The sequence below is a fragment of the Bombina bombina genome, chromosome 3, assembly GCF_027579735.1.
Source record: "Bombina bombina isolate aBomBom1 chromosome 3, aBomBom1.pri, whole genome shotgun sequence".
NCBI classification, from domain to species: domain Eukaryota; kingdom Metazoa; phylum Chordata; class Amphibia; order Anura; family Bombinatoridae; genus Bombina; species Bombina bombina.
Window position 1 is genome coordinate 1,016,020,237 of NC_069501.1, and position 23,727 is coordinate 1,016,043,963.

Genomic DNA, 23,727 nt, shown 5'->3' on the forward strand with positions numbered 1-23,727 from the left:
CTGAGGGGGCCAGGGAGGTTTTGTCTGAGGGAGAAATTTCAGATTCAGGAAACATTTCTCAACAAGCTGAACCTGATGTGATTACTTTTAAATTTAAGTTGGAACATCTCCGCGCTCTGCTTAAGGAGGTGTTATCCAATTTGGATGATTGTGATTATCTGGTCATTCCAGAACCACTATGTAAAATGGAAAAGTTCTTAGAGGCCCCGGGGCCCCCCGAAGCTTTTCCTATATCCAAGCGGGTGGCGTACATTGTTAGTAAAGAATGGGACAGGCCCGGTATACCTTTAGTACCTCCCCCCATATTTATAAAATTGTTTTCCTATAGTCGACCCCAGAAAGGACTGATGGCAGACAGTCCCCAAGGTCGAGGGGGCGGTTTCTACTCTACACAAGCGCGCCACTATACCCATAGAAGATAGTTGTGCTTTCCAAGATCCTATGGATAAAAAATTAGAAGGTCTGCTAAAGATGTTTGTTCAGCAAGGTTCCCTTCTACAACCAATTGCATGCATTGTCCCTGTCACTGCAGCCGCGTGTTTCTAGTTTGATGAGCTAGGAAAGGCGATTATTAGTAATTCTTCTTCTTATGAGGAGATTATGGACAGAATTCGTGCTCTTAAATTGGCTAATTCTTTCACCCTAGACGCCACCTTGCAATTGGCTAGGTTAGCGGCGAAAAAATTCTGGGTTTGCTATTGTGGCGCAGAGCGCTTTGGTTAAAATCTTGGGCAGCGGATGCGTCTTCCAAGAACAAATTGCTTGACATTCCTTTCAAGGGGAAAACACTCTTTGGCCCTGACTTGAAAGAGATTATCTCTGATATCACTGGGGGCAAGGGCCACGCCCTTCCTCAGGATAGGTCTTTTCAAGACCAAAAATAAACCTAAGTTTCGTCCCTTTCGCAGAAACGGATCAGCCCCAAGGGCTACGTCCTCTAAGCAGGAAGGTAATACTTCTCAAGCCAATCCAGCCTGGAGACCTATGCAAGGCTGGAACAAAGGAAAGCAGGCCAGGAAACCTGCCACTGCTACCAAGACAGCATGAAATGCGGGCCCCCGATCCGGGACCGGATCTGGTGGGGGGCAGACTCTCTCTCTTCGCTCAGGCTGGGGCAAGAGATGTTCTGGATCCTTGGGCGCTAGAAATAGTCTCCCAAGGTTATTCTCTGGAGTTCAAGGGGCTTCCTCCAAGGGGGAGGTTCCACAGGTCTCAGTTGTCTTCAGACCACATAAGAAGACAGGCATTCTTACATTGGGTAGAAGACCTGCTAAAAATGGGAGTGATTCATCCTGTTCCATTAGGAGAACAAGGGATGGGGTTCTACTCCAATCTGTTCATAGTTCCCAAAAAAGAGGGAACGTTCAGACCAATCTTAGATCTCAAGATCTTGAACAAGTTTCTCAAGGTTCCATCGTTCAAGATGGAAACCATTCGAACACTTCTTCCTTCCATCCAGGAAGGTCAATTCATGACCAAGGTGGATTTCAAGGATGCGTATCTACATATTCCTATCCACAAGGAACATCATCGGTTCCTAAGGTTTGCATTCCTGGACAAGCATTTCCAGTTCGTGGCGTTTTCTTTCGGATTAGCCACTGCTCCTAGGATTTTCTCATAGGTACTAGGGTCCCTTCTGGCGGTGCTAAGACCAAGGGGCATTGCTGTAGTACCTTACTTGGACGACATTCTGATTCGAGCGTCGTCCCTTCCTCAAGTAAAGGCTCACACGGACATTGTCCTGGCCTTTCTCAGATCTCACGGATGGAAAGTGAACATGGAAAAGAGTTCTCTATCTCCGTCAACGAGGGTTCCCTTCTTGGGAACTATAATAGACTCCTTAGAAATGAGGATTTTTCTGACAGAAGCCAGAAAAACAAAACTTCTGGACTCTTGTCGGATACTTCATTCCGTTCCTCTTCCTTCCATAGCGCAGTGCATGGAAGTGATAGGTTTGATGGTAGCGGCAATGGACATAGTTCCTTTTGTGCGCATTCATCTAAGACCATTACAACTGTTCATGCTCAGTCAGTGGAATGGGGACTATTCAGACTTGTCTCCGAAGATACAAGTAAATCAGAGGACCAGAGACTCATTCCGTTGGTGGCTGTCCCTGGACAACCTGTCACAAGGGATGACCTTCCGCAGACCAGAGTGGGTCATTGTCACGACCGACGCCAGTCTGATGGGCTGGGGCGCGGTCTGGGGATCCCTGAAAGCTCAGGGTCTTTGGTCTCGGGTAGAATCTCTTCTACCGATAAATATTCTGGAACTGAGAGCGATATTCAATGCTCTCAAAGCTTGGCCTCAGCTAGCGAGGGCCAAGTTCATACATCAACCATCAGGGGGGAACAAGGAGTTCCCTAGCGATGGAAGAAGTGACCAAAATCATTCTATGGGCGGAGTCTCACTCCTGCCACCTGTCTGCTATCCACATCCCAGGAGTGGAAAATTGGGAAGCGGATTTTCTGAGTCGTCAGACATTGCATCCGGGGGAGTGGGAACTCCATCCGGAAATCTTTGCCCAAGTCACTCAACCGTGGGGCATTCCAGACATGGATCTGATGGCCTCTCGTCAGAACTTCAGAGTTCCTTACTACGGGTACAGATCCAGGGATCCCAAGGCGGCTCTAGTGGATGCACTAGTAGCACCTTGGACCTTCAAACTAGCTTATGTGTTCCCGCCGTTTCCTCTCATCCCCAGGCTGGTAGCCAGGATCAATCAGGAGAGGGCGTCGGTGATTTTGATAGCTCCTGCGTGGCCACGCAGGACTTGGTATGCAGATCTGGTGAATATGTCATCGGCTCCACCATGGAAGCTACCTTTGAGACGAGACCTTCTTGTTCTAGGTCCGTTCGACCCACTCCAGCTGACTGCTTGGAGATTGAACGCTTGATCTTATCAAAGCGAGGGTTCTCAGATTCTGTTATTAATACTCTTGTTCAGGCCTGAAAGCCTGTAACCAGAAAAATTACCACATAATTTGGTATATCTGTTGGTGTGAATCTGCAGGATTCCCTTGGGACAAGGTTAAGATTCCTAAGAGTCTATCCTTCCTTCGAGAAGGATTGGAAAAAGGATTATCTGCAAGTTCCTTGATGGGACAGATTTCTGCCTTGTCTGTGTTACTTCACAAAAAGCTGGCAGCTGTGCCAGATGTTCTAGCCTTTGTTCAGGCTCTGGTTAGAATCAAGCCTGTTTACAAAATTTTGACTCCTCCTTGGAGTCTCAACCTAGTTCTTTCAGTTCTTCAGGGGGTTCCGTTTGAACCCTTACATTCCGTTGATATTAAGTTATTATCTTGGAAAGTTTTGTTTTTGGTTGCAATTTCTTCTGCTAGAAGAGTTTCAGAATTATCTGCTCTGCAGTGTTCTTCTCCTTATCTGGTGTTCCATGCAGATAAGGTGGTTTTGCGTACTAAACCTGGTTTTCTTCCAAAAGTTGTTTCTAACAAAAACATTAACCAGGAGATAGTTGTGCCTTCTTTGTGTCCTAATCCAGTTTCAAAGAAGGAACGTTTGTTGCACAACTTGGATGTAGTTCGTGCTCTCAAATTTTACTTAGCAGCTACTAAGGATTTCAGACAAACTTTGTCTTTGTTTGTTGTTTATTCTGGTAAACGGAGAGGTCAAAAAGCAACTTCTACCTCTCTCTCCTTCTGGATTAAAAGCATTATCCGATTGGCTTATGAGACTGCCGGACGGCAGCCTCCTGAAAGAATCACAGCTCACTCCACTAGGGCTGTGGCTTCCACATGGGCCTTCAAGAACGAGGCTTCTGTTGATCAGATATGTAAGGCAGCGACTTGGTCTTCACTGCACACTTTTTCTAAATTTTACAAATTTGATAATTTTGCTTCTTCTGAGGCTAATTTTGGGAGAAAGGTTTTGCAAGCCGTGGTGCCTTCCATTTAGGTGACCTGATTTGCTCCCTCCCTTCATCCGTGTCCTAAAGCTTTGGTATTGGTTCCCACAAGTAAGGATGACGCCGTGGACCGGACACACCTATGTTGGAGAAAACAGAATTTATGTTTACCTGATAAATTACTTTCTCCAACGGTGTGTCCGGTCCACGGCCCGCCCTGGTTTTTTTAATCAGGTCTGATAATTTATTTTCTTTAACTACAGTCACCACGGTAACATATGGTTTCTCCTATGCAAATATTCCTCCTTAACGTCGGTCGAATGACTGGGGTAGGCGGAGCCTAGGAGGGATCATGTGACCAGCTTTGCTGGGCTCTTTGCCATTTCCTGTTGGGGAAGAGAATATCCCCACAAGTAAGGATGACGCCGTGGACCGGACACACCGTTGGAGAAAGTAATTTATCAGGTAAACATAAATTCTGTTACTAAGGTTGTGGCGGACACTGCAAGGGCTAGTCACGGACACCAGTGTCCGTGTACGGACACCAGTGTCCGTGTACGGACACCTTGCCTATCCCTGCTGGTATCATGCTTACTCCCAGGGGTAATACCCTTATGATATTGCAATATAAAACGTTTGCTGGCATGTTTAATCATTTTTATATATGCTTTGGTGATAAAACTTTATTGGGGCCTAGTTTTTTCCACATGGCTGGCTTAAATTTTGACTAGAAACAATTTCCATTGTTGTAGTATAAAAGTTACAGTTGGTGCAGTTAAAATTACAAAGTGTGACATCCAGCTTCCCTCAAAGGCCCTCTGAATGCTATAGGACATCTCTAAAGGGCCCAAAGGCTTTCCAAAGTCATTTATTGGGGAAGGTAGGGCCACAGCTTGCTGTGGCAGTTGGTTGTGACTGTTAAAAAACGTCTATTTCGTTTTTTTTATCCGTTTTTTGAACTAAGGGGTTAATCATCCATTTGCAAGTGGGTGCAATGCTCTGTTAGCCTATTATACACACTGTAAAAATTTCGTTTGATTTACTGCATTTTTTCACTGTTTTTCAAATTCTGACAAAATTTGTTTCTCTTAAAGGCACAGTACCGTTTTTTATATTTGCTTGTTAACTTGATTTAAAGTGTTTTCCAAGCTTGCTAGTCTCATTGCTATTCTGTATAAACATGTCTGACATAGAGGAAACTCCTTGTTTATTATGTTTAAAAGCCATGGTGGAACCCCCTCTTAGAATGTGTACCAAATGTACTGATTTCATTTTATGCAATAAAGATCATTTTCTGTCTTTAAAAAATTTATCACCAGAGGAATCTGACAAGGGGGAAGTTATGCCGACTAACTTTCCCCACGTGTCAGACCCTTTGACTCCCGCTTAAGGGACTCACGCTCAAATGGCACCAAATACATCTAGGGCGCCCATAGCGTTTACTTTACAAGACATGGCGGCAGTCATGGATAATACACTGTCAGCGGTATTAGCCAGACTACCTGAACTTAGAGGTAAGCGAGATAGCTCTGGGGTGAGACAAAATGCAGAGCATACTGACGCTTTAAGAACCATGTCTGATACTGCCTCACAATATGCAGAAGCTGAGGAAAGAGAGCTTCATTCAGTGGGTGATGTTAATGACTCAGGAAAGATACCTGATTCTAATATTTCTACATTTAAATTTAAGCTTGAACACCTCCGCGTGTTGCTTAGGGAGGTTTTAGCTGCTCTGAATGACCGTGATACGATACCATTGCTGTGCTAGAGAAATTGTGTAGACTGGATAAATACTTTGCAGTGCCGGTGTGTACTGATGTTTTTCCAAATACCTAAAAGGTTTACAGAAATTATTAATAAGGAATGGGATAGACCAGGTGTGGCGTTCTCTTCCCCTCCTATTTTTAGAAAAATGTTTCCAATAGACGCCACCACACGGGACTTATGGCAGACAGTCCCTAAGGTGGAGGGAGCAGTTTCTACTCTAGTAAAGCGTACTACTATCCCTGTCGAGGACAGTTGTGCTTTTTTTTTTTAGATCCAATGGATAAAAAATTAGAGGTTACCTTAATAAAATATTTATTCAACAAGGTTTTATCCTACAGCCCCTTGCATGCATTGTCCCTGTCACTGCTGCTGCGGCGTACTGGTTTGAGTCTCTGGAAGAGGCTTTACAGGTAGCGACTCCATTGGATGACATACTAGGCAAACTTAGAGCACTTAAGCTAGCCAATTCTTTTATTCTGATGCCATTGTTCATTTGACTAAACTAACGGCTAAGAATTCTGGTTTTGCTATACAGGCGCGCAGAGCGCTATGGCTTAGATCATGGTCAGCTGACGTGACTTCAAAATCTAAGCTACTTAACATTCCCTTCAAGGGGCAGACAGGTCCAAATCTAGGGCCAAACAGTCTAATTTTCGTGCCTTTCAAAACTTCAAGGCAGGTGCGGCATCAACTTCCTCTAATAATAAACAAGAGGGAACTTTTGCTCAATCCAAGACAGTCTGAAGACCAAACCTGACCTGGAAAAAAGGTAAGCAGGTAAAAAAGCCTGCTGCTGCCTCTAAGACAGCATGAAGGAACAGCCCCCTATCCGGGAACGGATCTAGTAGGGGACAGACTTTCACTCTTTGCCCAGGCGTGGGCAAGAGATGTTCAGGATCCCTGGGCGTTGGAAATTATATCCCAGGGATATCTTCTGGACTTCAAAGCTTCTCCCCCAAAAGGGAGATTTCACCTTTCACAATTATCTGCACACCAGATAAAGAGAGAGGCATTCTTACACTGTGTACGAGACCTCCTAGTTATCGGAGTGATCCATCCAGTTCCAAAGGAGGAACAGGGACAGGGTTTTTACTCAAATCTGTTTGTGGTTCCCAAAAAAGAGGGAACCTTCAGACCAATTTTGGATCTAAAGATCTTAAACAAATTCCTCAAAGTTCCGTCGTCCAAGATGGAAACTATTCGTACCATCCTACCACTGATCCAGGAGGGTCAATATATGACTACAGTGGATCTAAAGGATGCTTATCTTCACATTCCGATACACAAGGATCATCATCGGTTTCTCAGGTTTGGCTTTCAAGACAGGCATTACCAGTTGTAGCTCTTCCCTTGGGATTAGCTACAGCCCCAAGAATCTTTAAAAAGGTTCTAGGGTCGCTTATGGCGGTCCTAAGGCCGCGGGGCATAGCAGTAGCCCCTTATTTAGACGACATCCTGATACAGGCGTCAAACTTCCAAATTGCCAAGTCTCATACGGACGTAGTACCGGCATTTCTGTGGTCGCATGGGTGGAAAGTGAACGAAGAAAAGAGTTCTCTATCCCCACTCACAAGAGTTTCCTTTCTAGGGACTCTGATAGATTCTGTAGAAATGAAAATTCACCTGACGGAGTCCAGGTTATCAAAGCTTCTAAATTCCTGCCGGGTTCTTCATTCCATTCCGCGTCCTTCGGTGGTTCAGTGTATGGAAGTAATCGGCTTAATGGTAGTGGCAATGGACATAGTGCCGTTTGCACGCTTACATCTCAGACCGCTGCAACTATGCATGCTCAGTCAGTGGAACGGGGATTACACAGATTTGTCCCCTCAACTGAATCTGGACCAAGAGACCAGGGATTCTCTTCTCTGGTGGCTATCTCGGGTCCATCTGTCCAAAGGTATGACCTTTTGCAGGCCAGATTGGACAATTGTTTCGACAGATGCCAGCCTTCTAGGTTGGGGTGCAGTCTGGAACTCCCTGAAGGCTCAGGGATCGTGGACTCAGGAGGAGTCTCTCCTTCCATTAAATATTCTGGAACTAAGAGCGATATTCAAGGCTCTTCAGGCTTGGCCTCAGTTAGCAACTCTGTGGTACATCAGATTTCAGTCGGACAACATCACGACTGTAGCTTACATCAACCATCAAGGGGGAACGAGAAGTTCCCTAGAGATGTTAGAAGTTTCAAAAATAATTCGCTGGGCAGAGATTCACTCTTGCCACCTATCAGCTATCCATATCCCAGGTGTAGAGCACTGGGAGGCGGATTTTCTAAGTCGTCAGACTTTTCATCCGGGAGAGTGGGAACTCCATCCGGAGGTATTTGCACAACTGATTTATCGTTGGGGCAAACCAGAACTGGATCTCATGGCGTCTCGCCAGAACGCCAAGCTTCCGTGTTACGGATCCAGGTCCAGGGATCCCAAGGCGACACTGATAGATGCTCTAGCAGCGCCCTGGTCTTTCAACCTGGCTTATGTGTTTCCACCGTTTCCTCTGCTCCCTCGACTGATTGCCAAGATCAAGCCGGAGAGAGCATCAGTGATTCTGATAGCACCTGCGTGGCCACGCAGGACCTGGTATGCAGATCTAGTGGACATGTCATCCTTTCCACCATGGTCTCTGCCTCTGAAACAGGACCTTCTACTTCAGGGTCCTTTCAACCATCCAAATCTAATTTCTCTGAGGCTGACTGCCTGGAGATTGAACGCTTGATTTTATCAAAGCATGGCTTCTCCGAGTCAGTTATTGATACCTTAAGACAGGCACGAAAGCCTGTCACCAGGAAAATTTACCATAAGGTATGGCGTAGATATCTTTATTGGTGTGAATCCAAGGGTTACTCATGGAGTAAGGTCAGGATTGCTAGGATATTATCTTTTCTCCAAGAAGGTTTGGAAAAAGGATTGTCAGCTAGTTAAGCGTCTGGCAGATGTTCCAGACGTTCAGGCATTTTGTCAGGCTTTAGTTAGAATCAAGCCTGTGTTTAAACCTGTTGCTCCACCATGGAGCTTAAACTTGGTTCTTAAGGTTCTTCAAGGAGTTCCGTTTGAACCTCTTCATTCCATAGATATCAAGCTTTTATCTTGGAAAGTTCTTTTTTTGGTAGCTATTTCCTCGGCTCGTAGAGTCTCTGAGCTATCTGCCTTACAATGTGATTCTCCTTATCTGATTTTTCATACGGATAAGGTAGTCCTGCGTACCAAACCTGGGTTCTTACCTAAGGTGGTATCTAACAAGAATATCAATCAAGAGATTGTTGTTCCATCCTTGTGTTACACAATCTGGACGTGGTTCGTGCTTTAAAGTTTTACTTACAAGCTACTAAAGATTTTTGTCAAACATCTGCTTTGTTTGTTGTCTACTCTGGACAGAGGAGAGGTCAAAAGGCTTCGGCAACCTCTTTTTCTTTTTGACTAAGAAGCTTAATCCGCTTAGCCTATGAGACTGCTGGACAGCAGCCTCCTGAAAGGATTACAGCTCATTCCACTAGAGCTGTGGCTTCCACTTGGGCCTTTAAAAATGAGGCTTCTTTTGATCAGATTTGCAAGGCGACGACTTGGTCTTCACTTCATATTTTTTCAAAATTTTACAAATTTGATACTTTTGCTTCTTCGGACGCTATATTTGGGAGAAAGGTTTTACGGGCAGTGGTTCCTTCCATTTAAGTTCCTGCCTTGTCCCTCCCTTCATCCGTGTACTTTAGCTTTGGTATTGGTATCCCACAAGTAATGGATGATCCGTGGACTGGATACACCTTACAAGAGAAAACACAATTTATGCTTACTTGATAAATTTATTTCTCTTGTGGTGTATCCAGTCCACGGCCCGCCCTGTCATTTTAAGGCAGGTAATTTTTAAATTTAAACTACAGTAACCACTGCACCCTATGGTTCCTCCTTTCTCGGCTTGTTTTCTGTCGAATGACTGTCTATGACATTTAGGGGAGGAGCTATATTACAGCTCTGCTGTGGGTGTCCTCTTGCAACTTCCTGTTGGGAATGAGAATATCCCACAAGTAATGGATGATCCGTGGACTGGATACACCACATTAGAAATAAATTTATCAGGTAAGCATAAATTGTGTTTTATTTAAAATGGAGTATATTCGTTCTTTATTAAAAGAGGTGTTGATTGCATTAGATATGGAGGAGACTAGTCCTCTTGATATTAAAACCAGTAAACGTTTAAATAAGTTTTTTAAACCTCATGTAGTTATTCCAGAGGTTTTTCCAGTTCCTGATGCTATTTCAGATATAATTTATAGGGAATGGAATAGTCTGGGTACCTCATTTACTCCTTATTCAAGTTTTAAGAAACTGTACCCTTTGCCAACTGATAGATTGGAGTTTTGGGAAAAGATCCCCAAACTTGATGGGGCTATCTCTACTCTTGCAAAGCGTACTACTATTCCTACTGCAGATAGTACTTCTTTTTAAGATCCTTTAGATAGGAAGCTTGAATCTTATCTAAGGAAGGCTTATTTATGTTCAGGTCATCTTCTTAGGCCTGCTATTTCTTTGGCTGATGTTGCTGCGGCTTCAACTTTTTGGTTGGAAACTTTAGCGCAACAAGTACCAGATCCTAATGTGTATAGCATTGTTAATCTAATTCAACATGCTAATAATTTCATTTGTGATGCCATTTTTGATATCATTAGAATTGATGTCAGGTATATGTCTTTAGCTATTTTAGCTAGAAGAGCTTTATGGCTTAAATCTTGGAATGCGGATATGACTTCTAAGTCAACGTTGCTATCTCTTTCTTTCCAAGGTAATAAATTACTTGGTTCTCAGTTGGATTTTATTATTTCAACTGTCACTGGAGGGGAAGGGAGCCTTTTTGCCTCAGGATAAAAAATCTAAGGGTAAATTTAGGGCTACTAACCGTTTTCGTTCCTTTCGTCAGAATAAGGAACAGAAACCTGACCCTTCCCCTAAAGGAACAGTTTCCAATTGGAAGCCTTCTCCAGTCTGCAATAAATCCAAGCCTTTTAGAAAATCAAAATCAGCCCCCAAGTCCGCATGAAGGTGCGGCCCTCATTCCAGCGCAGCTGGTAGGGGGCAGACTAAGATTTTTAAAAAATGTGTGGATCAATTCAATCCAAAATCATTGGATCCAGAACATTGTTTCTCAAGGGTACAGAATAGGTTTCAAGGTAAGACCGCCTGTGAGAAGTTTCTTTCTCTCACGCATTCCAGTGAACCCAGTAAAGGCTCAGGCTTTCCTGAAGTGTGTTTCAGACCTGGTGTTATCCGGGGTAAACGGGGTCTGGGGTTTTATTCAAATCTGTTCATTGTTCCAAAGAAAGAGAATTCTTTCTGACCAGTTTTGGATCTAAAAATTTTGAATCGTTATGTAAGAATTCCAACATTCAAAATGGTGACTATAAGGACTATTCTGCCTTTTGTTCAGCAAGGGCATTATATGTCCACAATAGACTTACAGGATGCATATCTTCATTTCTTTCATGTAATTAGCAAGAGTCCATGAGCTAGTGACGTATGGGATTTACATTCCTACCAGGAGGGGCAAAGTTTCCCAAACCTCAAAATGCCTATAAATACACCCCTCACCACACCCACAAATCAGTTTTTACAAACTTTGCCTCCTGTGGAGGTGGTGAAGTAAGTTTGTGCTAGATTCTACATTGATATGCGCTCCGCAGCAGGTTGGAGCCCGGTTTTCCGAGATATTCCCACAAGTAAGGATGACGCCGTGGACCGGACACACCGTTGGAGAAAGTAATTTATCAGGTAAGCATAAATTCTGTTTTCCTCTCAGCGTGCAGTGAATGTCAGAGGGATGTGAAGAGAGTATTGCCTATTTGAATTCAATGATCTCCTTCTACGGAGTCTATTTCATAGGTTCTCTGTTATCGGTCGTAGAGATTCATCTCTTACCTCCCTTTTCAGATCGACGATATACTCATATATACCATTACCTCTACTGATTCTCGTTTCAGTACTGGTTTGGCTTTCTACTACATGTAGATGAGTGTCCTGGGGTAAGTAAGTCTTATTTTCTGTGACACTCTAAGCTATGGTTGGGCACTTTTATATAAAGTTCTAAATATATGTGTTGAAACATTTATTTGCCTTGATTCAGGATGTTCAACGTTCCTTATTTCCAGACATTCAGTTTCATATTTGGGATAATGCATATGAATAATTCATTTTTTCTTACCTTCAAATTTGACTTTTTTTCTTGTGGGCTGTTAGGCTCGCGGGGGCTGAAAATGCTTCATTTTATTGCGTCATTCTTGGCGCGGACTTTCTTGGCGCAAAAATTTTCTTGTCATTTCCGGCGTCATACGTGTCACCGGAAGTTGCAGCATTTTTTTGACGTTTTTGCGCCAAAAAATGTCGGCGTTACCGGATGTGGCGCCATTTTTGGCGCCAAAAGCATTTAGGCGCCAAATAATGTGGGCGGCTTTTTTGGCGCTAAAAAATTCGAGCGTCATTGTTGTCTCCACAATATTTAAGTCTCATTATTTATTGCTTCTGGTTGCTAGAAGCTTGTTCATTGGCATTTTTTTCCCATTCCTGAAACTGTCATTTAAGGAATTTGATCAATTTTGCTTTATATGTTGTTTTTTCTATTACATATTGCAAGATGTCTCAAATGGACTCTGAATCAGAAGCCACTTTTGGAAAAACGCTTAACTGAGTTTCAGTTCTACCAAAGCTAAGTTCATTTATTTTAAATGTTATAAATGTTTATCTTTAGCTATGGTTTGTAATAAGATATTATGTTATACTTTTACATGCGGAATCCATTAGTATTTATGCTTTATATATTTTCTTTTCTTACAAGAAATATTTAGAAGACTTATAAGAAATATTTTTCTGATTCTATGTTAAAGGCTTTGTCTGACTTCGTGCCTTCTAATAAAATTTTTAGGTCTTTTTCACTTCTTTTTTAATTATTGAAGTTTCAAATGACCAACAACATACTGATTTATCCTTCTCTGATGATGTTTTTTTCAGAAATTTTCTTCATCAGATATTGACACTAACAAATCTACTTTTTTATTATTTTTATTTGTTCTTTGTTGAAAAGGTGTTGATTATTTTGGATATTAAGATAACTAGTTCTTTAAGACTAGCTGACATTATTTCTGCCTATTTATTTCTTTAGAGGTTTTCTTTCCAATTCCCTATACTAGGGAATGGAATAGGCTGAGAATTTTCTTTTATTCCTTCTTCAAAGGTTTTAAACTATATTCTTTGCCAGCAGTTAAACTCAATTTGGAGGGTTCTCCAATTTATTGGGGCTATCTCTAATTCTACTAATTATGCTGTTGTTTCTATAGCAAAATAGTATTTATTTTCCTTTAGATAGTTGTATCTTATTTATGGAAAATTATTTAGTTTCAGGTACTTTTCTTGGTCCTGTGATTTATTTGGATATTGCAATTGCTTCATTTTCTCTGTTTACTTTAAGATCAAGTATCAGATTATGATTTATTTTAGCATTGTTAAAGGGACAACATTTACTAGACTAGGTGCTGTTGCATTTGTCTTGTTGTTTTGCATTTATTGATTATGCAAGTACACTGTATTGGCTGGTCCTTTAAACTGGACTATCATGCTAATAATTTCATTTGTGTCTTTATTTTATTGAATATTTTCGCAAATGAGGGTTAATCTATGTCTTTAGCTTTTTTAGCTAGAAGAATTTTGTGATTTTTTTAAAAAAAAAAAAAAAAAAAAAAAAATCCATATTTCCTTTGTTCTAAGATAATCAATTATTTGTTTTATAATTGGATTAAATTCTTAACTGTTACTCTGGGCTTCAAGGTTGAGTTCTAAGACTAAAACTTTAAGCTTATACTAGTTTGGTTGTTCTTATTAAGGAACGAATTCCTGAGTTCTTTCCCAAGTAACATGTCTATAATTGGAGTTTGAAATCAGCTCCCTAATTTTGCGATGTACGTGCCGTATTCCAGCTTGGCTGGTAAGGGGCAGGTTAAGGCTTCTTTTGAAATTTATTTTGTCCAAATTTCTTTGATTTTATTCCAGCAAGGCTAACACTTTCTTTAACTGTGTTTCTGTCCTATATATTTTGGGTACTGTTGAAGCTTGGCTGGGCACCCATGGGGTTCAAGCGCTGCTCAGACCTGGAATCTTATGGGGTATTTCTTACAGTTTCTTTTGAGGAACCGGGTTTTGGAGTTTTATTCAAACTATTTTGCCTTTTTATGGTCTTTGATAGCATTATTTATTTTCATTAGATACAATAAATGCATATTTTCATTTTTCTGTTTTCATTCAGATTATTTTCTGAGGATGCGGAATCTCATATGATTCACTTACTCTTCAGGACATAGTTAGAGGATCTTCTTTTCTAAAGCTCTTGATTCCTCACACAAGGGTCACCTTTTTTAGGTTTCCAGATAGTTTGTGTCACTGTCCTTGTCTCTATCAGACGAGGGATAATGTTATTGGGTTCCGTCTATCGGTACCTTTAGTCTCTATTATTTCCTTCAGTTGCTATATATGCATAGAAGTTTTAGGTCTTATGGCCACAGCATTGGATTCAATTCCCTTTGCTCATTTTCTCTAGAAAGAACCTTTCCAGTCTTTTATAAGTGTTGTTTCTTCAAGAACATGGTTGGAGGATCAATTTACCAAAAAGTTTGTTTGATTCCTCAGACAAGGGTAACCTTTTTAGGTTTCCTGATAGATTCAGTGTTCTTGATTCTGTCTCTGACGGACAAGAGGCGTCTGAAATTGGTTTCAGCTTATCGAAACCTTCAGTCTCAATCATTCCCTTCGGTAGCCTTATGCATGGAAATTCTAGGTCTTATGACTGCTGCATTGGACGCGATTCCCTTTGCTCGTTTTCACATGCGACCTCTTCAACTCTGTATGCTGAACCAGTGGTGCAGGGATTATACAAAGATATCTCAATTAATATCTTTAAAACCGATTGTTCGACACTCTCTGACGTGGTGGACAGATCACCATCGTTTAGTTCAGGGGGCTTCTTTTTGTTCCTCCAACCTAGACTGTGATCTCAACAGATGCAAATCTGACAGGTTGGGGAGCTGTATGGGGGTTTCTGACAGCACAAGGGGTTTGGGAATCTCAGGTGAGATTACCAATCAACATTTTTGGAACTCCGTGCAATTTTCAGAGCTCTTCAGTCGTGGCCTCTTCTAGAGAGAGTCGTTCATTTGTTTCTAGACGGACGATGTCACAACCGTGGCATATGTCAATCATCAAGGAGGAACTCACAGTCCTCTGGCTATGAAAGAAGTCTCTCGAATACTTGTATGGGCGGAATCCAGCTCCTGTCTAATTTCTGCGGTTCATATCCCAGGTATAGACAATTGGAAAGCGGATTATCTCAGTCGCCAAACACTACATCCGGGCGAATGGTTTCTTCACCCAGAGGTATTTCTTCAGATTGTGCAAATATGGGGACTTCCAGAAATAGATCCGATGGCTTTTCATCTAAACAAGAAGCTTCCCAGGTATCTGTCCAGATCCAGGGATCCTCAGGCGGAAGCAGTGGATGCATTGTCACTTCCTTGGAAGTATCATCCTGCTTATATCTTTCCGCCTATAGTTCTTTTTCCAAGATTCTAAAGGAACGTTCGTTTATTCTGCTGGTGGCTCCAGCATGGCCTCACAGGTTTTGGTATGCGGATCTTGTCCGGATGGCCACTTGCCAACCGTGGACTCTTCCGTTAAGACCAGACCTTCTATCGCAAGGTCCTTTTTTCCATCAGGTTCTCAAATCCTTAAATTTGAAGGTATGGAGATTGAACGCTTGATTCTCAATCATAGAGGTTTCTCTGACTCTGTGATTAATACTATGTTACAGGCTCGTAAAACTGTATCTAGGTAGATATATTATCGAGTCTGGAAGATTTTCATTTCTTGGTGTTTTTCTCATAATTTTTCTTGGCATTCTTTTAGAATTCCTAGAATTTTACAGTTTCTTCAGGTTGGTTTGGATAAGGTTTGTCTGCAAGTTCCTTGAAAGGTCAAATCTCTGCTCTTTCTGTTCTTTTTCACAGAAAGATTGCTAGTCTTCCTGATATTCATTGTTTTGTACAAGCTTTGGCTCGTATAAAACCTGTTATTAAGTCAATCTCTCCTCCTTGGAGTTTGAATTTGGTTCTGGGGGCTCTTCAAGCTCCTCCGTTTGAACCTATGCATTCGCTGGACATTAAATTACTTTCTTGGAAAGTTTTGTTTCTTTTGGCCATCTCTTCTGCTAGAAGAGTTTCTGAATTATCTGCTCTTTCTTGTGAGTCTCCTTTTCTGATTTTTCATCAGGATAAAGCGGTGTTACGAACTTCTTTTACATTTTTACCTAAGGTTGTGAATTCTAACAACATTAGTAGAGAAATTGTGGTTCCTTCATTGTGTCCTAATCCTAAGAATTCTAAGGAAAACTCGTTGCATTCTTTGGATGTAGTTAGAGCTTTGAAATATTATGTTGAAGCTACTAAGGATTTCCGAAAGATTTCTAGTCTATTTGTTATCTTTTCCGGTTCTAAGAAAGGTCAGAAGGCTTCTGCCATTTCTTTGGCATCTTGGTTAAAATCTTTGTTTCATCATGCCTATGTCGAGTCGGGTAAAACTCCGCCTCAAAGGATTACAGCTCATTCTACTAGGTCAGTTTCTACTTCCTGGGCGTATAGGAATGAAGCTTCGGTTGATCAGATTTGCAAAGCAGCCACTTGGTCTTCTTTGCATACTTTTACTAAATTCTACCATTTTGATGTGTTTTCTTCTTCTGAAGCAGTTTTTGGTAGAAAAGTACTTCAGGCAGCTGTTTCAGTTTGATTCTTCTGCTTATAATTTCAGTTTTTTTCATTATAAGATTTAAACTTTATTTTGGGTGTGGATTATTTTCAGCGGAATTGGCTGTCTTTAGTTTATCCCTCCCTCTCTAGTGACTCTTGCGTGGAAGATCCACATCTTGGGCAGTCATTATCCCATACGTCACTAGCTCATGGACTCTTGCTAATTACATGAAAGAAAACATAATTTATGTAAGAACTTACCTGATAAATTCATTTCTTTCATATTAGCAAGAGTCCATGAGGCCCACCCTTTTGTGGTGGTTATGATTTTTTTGTATAAAGCACAATTATTCCAATTCCTTATTTTTTATGCTTTCGCACTTTTTTCTTATCACCCCACTTCTTGGCTATACGTTAAACTGATTTGTGGGTGTGGTGAGGGGTGTATTTATAGGCATTTTGAGGTTTGGGAAACTTTGCCCCTCCTGGTAGGAATGTAAATCCCATACATCACTAGCTCATGGACTCTTGGTAATATGAAAGAAATGAATTTATCAGGTAAGTTCTTACATAAATTATGTTATTCCGATTCATCCAGATCACTATCAGTTCCTGAGGTTCTCTTTTCTAGACAAGCATTACCAATTTGTTGCTCTTCCTTTTGGCCTAGCAACAGCTCCAAGGATCTTTTCGAAGGTTCTCGGTGCCCTACTCTCTGTAATCAGAGAGCGGGGTATTGCGGTGTTTCCTTATTTGGACGATATCTTGGTACTTGCTCAGTCTTTATATTCTGCAGAATCTCACACGAATCAACTAGTGTTGTTTCTTCAAAGACATGGTTGGAGGATCAATTTACCAAAAAGTTCCTTGATTCCTCAGACAAAGGTAAGCTTTTTAGGATTCCAAATAGATTAAGTATCCATGACTTTGTCTCTAACAGACAAAAGACGTCTGAAATTGGTTTCAGCTTGTCGGAACCTTCAGTCTCAGTCATTCCCTTCGGTAGCTATGTGCATGGAGGTTTTAGGTCTCATGACTGCAGCATCGGACGCGATCCTCTTTGCTCGTTTTCACATGAGACCTCTTCAGCTTTGTATGCTGAGCCAATGGTGCAGGGATTATACAAAGATATCACAATTAATATCCTTAAATCCCAATATTCGACTATCTCTGACTTGGTGGTTAGATCACCATCGTTTAGTTCAGGGGGCCTCTTTTGTTCATCCAACCTGGACTGTGATTACAACAGATGCAAGTCTTTCAGGTTGGGGAGCTGTGTGGGGATCTCTGACAGCGCAGGGGGTTTGGAAATCTCAAGAGGCGAGATTACCAATCAATATTTTGGAAGTCCGTGCGATTCTCAGAGCTCTTCAGTTTTGGCCTCTTCTGAAGAGAGAACCGTTTATTTGTTTTCAGACAGACAATGTCACAACCGTGGCGTATGTCAATCATCAAGGTGGGACTCACAGTCCTCAAGCTATGAAAGAAGTATCTTGGATACTTGCATGGGCGGAATTCAGCTCCTGTCTAATCTCTGCGGGCCATATCCCAGGTATAGACAATTGGGAAGTGGATTATCTCAGTCGTCAGACTTTACATCCGGGAGAATGGCCTCTTCACCCAGATGTGTTTCTTCAGATTGTTCAGATGTGGGGGCTTCCAGAAATAGATCTGATGGCTTCTCATCTAAACAGGAAACTTCCCAGGTATCTGTCCAGGTCCAGGGATCCTCAGGCGGAAGCAGTGGATGCGTTGTAACTTCCTTGGAATTATCAACCTGCTTATGTCTTTCCGCTTCCAGTTCTTCTTCCAAGAGTGATTTCCAAAATCATAATGGAGCGTTCGTTTGTACTGCTGGTGTCTCCAGCATGGCCACACAGGTTTTGGTATGCGGATCTTGTCCGGATTTCCAGTTGCCAACCTTGGCCACTTCCGTTAAGGCCAGACCTTCTATCTCAAGGTCCATTTTTCCATCAGGATCTCAAATCATTAAATTTGAAGGTATGGAGATTGAACGCCTAGTGCTTAGTCATAGAGGTTTCTCTGACTCAGTGATTAATACTATGTTGCAGGCTCGCAAATCTAGAAAGATTTATTACCGAGTTTGGAAGACTTACATTTCATGGTGTTCTTCTCATAAATTCTCTTGGTATTCTTTTAGAATTCCTAGAATTTTACAGTTTCTTCAGGATGGTTTAGATAAGGGTTTGTCTGCAAGTTCCTTGAAAGGACAAATTTGCTCTTTCTGTTCTGTTTCACAGAAAAGTTGCTAATATTCCTGATATTCATTGTTTTGTACAGGCTTTGGTTCGTATCAAGCCTGTCATTAAGCCAATTTCTCCTCCTTGGAGTCTTAACTCGGTTTTGAGGGCTTTACAGGCTCCTCCTTTTGAGCCTATGCATTCTCTGGACATTAAATTACTTTCTTGGAAAGTATTGTTCCTTTTGGCCATCTCTTCTGCTAGAAGAGTTTCTGAATTATCTGTTCTTTCTCGTGAGTCTCCTTTTCTGATTTTTCATCAGGATAAGGCGGTTTTGCGGACTTCATTTAAATTTTTACCTAAAGTTGTGAATTCCAACATTAGTAGAGAAATTGTTGTCCCTTCGTTGTGTCCTAATCCTAAGAATTCTCTGGAGAGATCTTTACATTCTTTGGATGTGGTAAGAGCTTTGAAATATTATGTTGAAGCTACTAAAGATTTCAGAAAGACTTCTAGTCTATTTGTTATCTTTTCTGGTTCTAGGAAAGGTCAGAAGGCTTCTGCCATTTCTTTGGCATCTTGGTTAAAGCTTTTGATTCATCATGCTTATTTGGAGTTGGGTAAATCCCCGCCTCAGAGGATTACGGCTCATTCTACTAGGTCAGTTTCTACTTCCTGGGCTTTTAAAAATGAAGCTTCTGTTGATCAGATTTGCAAAGCAGCAACTTGGTCTTCTTTGCATACTTTTACTAAATTCTACCATTTTGAAGTTTTCTCTTCTTCAGAAGCAGTTTTTGGTAGAAAAGTACTTCAGGCAGCTGTTTTCAGTTTTTTTCATTATAAAGATTAAAACTTATGATTTGGGTTGTGAATTCTTTTTTCAGCGAAATTGGCTGTCTTTATTTTTATCCCTCCCTCTCTTGTGACTCTTGCATGGAGTTCCACATCTTGGGTATTTGCTATCCCATACGTCACTAGCTCATGGACTCTTGCCAATTACATGAAAGAAAACATAATGTATGTAAGAATTTACCTGATAAATTCATTTCTTTCATATTGGCAAGAGTCCATGAGGCACACCCTTTTTTTGGTGGTTATGATTTTTTGTATAAAGCACAATTATTCCAATTCCTTGTTGATGCTTTCGCTCCTTCTTATCACCCCACTTCTTGGCTATTCGTTAAACTGAATTGTGAGTGTGGTGGGGGTGTATTTATAGGCATTTTGAGGTTTGGGAAACTTTGCCCCTCCTGGTAGGAATGCATATCCCATACGTCACTAGCTCATGGACTCTTGCCAATATGAAAGAAATTAATTTATCAGGTAAATTCTTACATAAATTATGTTTTTCCAGAATATTACAAGTTTGATGTTTTTGCTTCTGCTGAAGCAGCCTTTTGGAGAAAGGTTTTTCAGGATGTGGGTCCGCCTCTATTTTTTCCCTCCCGTTAGCATTCCGTGTACTCTAGAGCTTGGGTATATGTTTCTAAGTAAGGAATGCAGCTGTGGACTCTTCCCATATTAAGGTGGAAAACATAAATTATGCTTACCTGATCATTTCATTTCCATCTGTATTGGAAGAGTCTACAGCTCCCGCCCGTGTTCTCCTATGGGCGGCCCTAAATTTGAAATTTTTTCTTCTGGCACCTTTTTCACCCTGATATTTCTCTTACTATTCCTTGTTCCCTCGGCAGAATGACTGGGGTTATGAGGAAGTGGGGGAGGTATTTAAGCCTTTGGCTGGGGTGTCTTTGTCACCTCCTGGTGGCCAGGTTCAGTATTTCCAACAAGTAAGCAATGCAGCTGTGGACTCTTCCCATACAGATGGAAATTAAATTATCAGGTAAGCATTTATGTTTTTGGGAGATAGGTTCTTCAAGCGGTGGTGCCTTCTGTTTAGGTCTGCCTGTCTTGTTTTCCCTCCCTAGTCATCTGTGCTTGGGTATACCTTGGGTATTGGTTCCAACTAGTAATTGATGACGTTGTGGACTCACCATGCCTTAGGAAAGAAAACAAAATTTATGCTTACCTGATAAATGTATTTATTTCCGGATATGGTGAGTCCACAACCCCACCCTTTTATTTTAAGTTATTTTGACTAGACCTCAGGCACCTCTACACCTTTGTGTTATTCCTTTTTCCATTTCCCTTCGGTCGAATGACTGGGGTTTGTGGGAAGGGGAGTATTACTTAACAGCTTGGCTGTGGTGCTTTTTGCCTCCTTCTGCTGGCCATAAGTGATATTCCTACTAGTAATTTATGACGTCGTGGACTCACCATATCCGGAAAGAAAGGTAAGCATAAATTTAGTTTTTTTCAATGTTAAAATGTATAAAATTGCTATAAACATTATTGGAAACACTGCTGCCAGATGGCTAGAGACAAGTGCACACTCCTGAGCTCATCTAGGATTACTCTTTAACAGAGGATACCAAGAGAACTAAGCAAAATGTATACTTAATTGGAAAGTTGTTTAAAATGTCATGCTCTATCCAATCCATTTAAGTTTAATTTTGACTTTACTGTCCCTTTTAAAATAGGGAAAAGTTGATTTTTCAACTGTAATGGAATTATATCATTTTATTGTTTAGTATCAACATATAAGTCTTTAGTTACGTTTTTATGCCCTTATTACTTCAGTAGCTTGTTTTCACATACTAGAGTATCACTGGTCTAGAGCTGACTTTAACTATGTGTATAATGCCTTCACAGGGACGCAAAATAGGTTCTACATTAGATCATGAACCCATGCACACCTAGAGTCAGAGTCTTCTGCTGCTCAGTTAATTTCATATATTAAGACATTTTACATATCCCCCTTTAATGTGCCCCACACCCAGTGGATATTTCGTCTTTTGCTCAAGGTCCAACACAAAGCTGGAGGTATGCTTGCAACGTGGTACATTTTTTATGGGACATAGATTGCCCATGACTGCAGTAATAGATAAATCTGCTTTCATAAAATGTAGTCTGTGTCCAAAATTCAAATTTGTGACAATTTTGTACATTACATTTGCTTCACATGTTCTTATCTGTTTCTTTTAGGTTTGGATATCCAGACCCGACCTACCTGCTGAGAGTCCAGGAGGAGCTAAGAGCCAAAGGCATCACGGCAGATTAGGAGGGCCATTATCTACTTGCCAAGAGTACAAGAGTGAAGGGAGGAGAATGTTTCTGTCATGTTTTGTGATTCAAACTATTCATTATATTTGATAAAGGAACTTTGCCTTTGTCTTCATTTTGCTCCTTCTCTCCATCATCTTTCCTATTATCTGACCAAGCTGGACAAACAAAGCAAAAGGGTTAATAATACGACTGCCCGGTAAAGCCGCAAGAACATCAGGGGACTTTTCCTGACAATGCTCCTAGAGCACTTCTTTACTTCTTTGATTGCATTGGCAGGGACCTAAAAGATGGTTGGGAAATGAATGAATAAATAACTTTAGTGAGTAAAGACTCCTAAAGAAGGAGTACCAAGTTTCCTGTTGCAGTCTTACTCTTTAGTTTGTCTCTTGACTAAGATGAAGAAAGTATATGATCTTGCAATGCATCCTGGTTCCTGCAGTTTGGATATTCCTTGTTCAATATATTTGGAGTTACAACATATTCTGGGTCTTGTAGTTCAAAAGCCATTAGAAAAGACCAATATATATGTTGCATTCTGGATCTTGTAGTCCTGATTCCTTTTGTTAGTGTTGCAATACATTCTGGATTGTGGGCTTCTTTCCCATGCCTCTACAATGGCCCATTGTACTAGATGCTGCAATTAATCCTGTAGTATTTTATTTCTCCTTACACTAAAGCATTTTTTTGTTGTCAATGCCAACATAGACCTTTATAATATGATGTTTTCAGCATTGCAATCCAAACACAAGAAAAAGATCCTGTTGGATTTTAAATGTTTTATTTTTGCTTAATGCACAAACATTGTTTTTTACAACAATCAATATTATATTTGGTGTGATCATAGAACTTGCAACAATCTTGATATAAAATTTTAGTAATAGTACTTGGTTTAAAATATTATGCAGCCATTTTCATTTACATAGGCTTCATTGTAATCATCATACACTGGCATGATACACCATTTTTCTTTTCTAAAAATGTACTTTAATTTGATAAAAGGAATGCAACTGCTTTTCATGTGCAGTAGCTTTGAAAATAATTAGACAAATCCTTAATTTAGAAATTTTGTGTGTCTGGGTCACCAATACTTGCAGAAAACATTGGATATCCCTAGTATCATGCACAATATATCTTGAAAGTTTAGAGATTGTGGCTACTGGCTACTAAACAATAGTGGCTTTAATCAAATACATAGATTGATTCAGCTAAGTCTGTTTGTTTTTTAAATAATTGTATGCGTCTAACCATATGGGCCAAACCATTCCTCATGAGGTTGTAAAAAAAACATAAGCTAGCTGTATTTATGTACAGCATTCCTGAAATCTTGACACAAATATTTAATATAAAGCCAGCATCCAAAATCAGATTGGGTGCATGACAATGTGCTTTTGTGTATATGACATAGCCTTCTACATATGTGACAGCTCCCGTATGTAGACAATTGTGTTTCGGTGTATGGGTCATTAAGCATGTCAGACAGCTAGCTCAATGTTGCTGCTTGCAGGAGCTTATCTGGTGCCTTGTTGCATCCAGTTTGTATTTGTACTTCTTCAATGTCATTTCAAATACATCCAGCAGTTTCAAACTTAAAGGGGCAGTAAAGTAAAAATGAAACTTAAATGAATTGGAGAGAGCATGACATGTTTAATTTCCAGTTTGCTTCTTTTATCAGGTTTGCTTATTAGTATCCTTTGTTAATGTGTAATTCTAGGTGAGCTCAGGAGCGTGCCCTTGTCTTTAGCTATTAGCAGCAGTTTGCAACTATGAATAACATTGCTTTAGACATTGTTGCAAACGTTGCTGCCATAGATTGCTAACGACACATGCATAGATACTCTGATCATCCTACTTAGATTAATTTTTTAGCAAAGGATACCAACAGGACAACCAAGACAAACAGGATTACTTTAGAGACCATCCTGGAGTCATTTGATGTTCATCAAACTACTTTAGAAGTCATTTGCACATCCTCACGCTTGTAAAGTCATCATCTAAGGTAAACAATT

General features: G+C 40.8%; 1 protein-coding gene across 4 annotated transcripts in view; it reads left to right on the forward strand.

The window, feature by feature from the left end:
* The window catches only part of DTX3 (deltex E3 ubiquitin ligase 3), a 456,866-nt gene extending 435,033 nt beyond the window's left edge, over window positions 1-21,833 (forward strand). For all 4 annotated transcript variants that reach the window (XM_053708196.1, XM_053708198.1, XM_053708197.1 and 1 more), the window contains one exon: window positions 21,641-21,833. In XM_053708196.1, the coding sequence (XP_053564171.1) occupies window positions 21,641-21,716 (76 nt within the window). In that variant the 3' untranslated portion in view covers window positions 21,717-21,833. The remainder of the gene's footprint in view (window positions 1-21,640) is intronic.
* The last annotated feature ends 1,894 nt before the right edge of the window (window positions 21,834-23,727 follow it).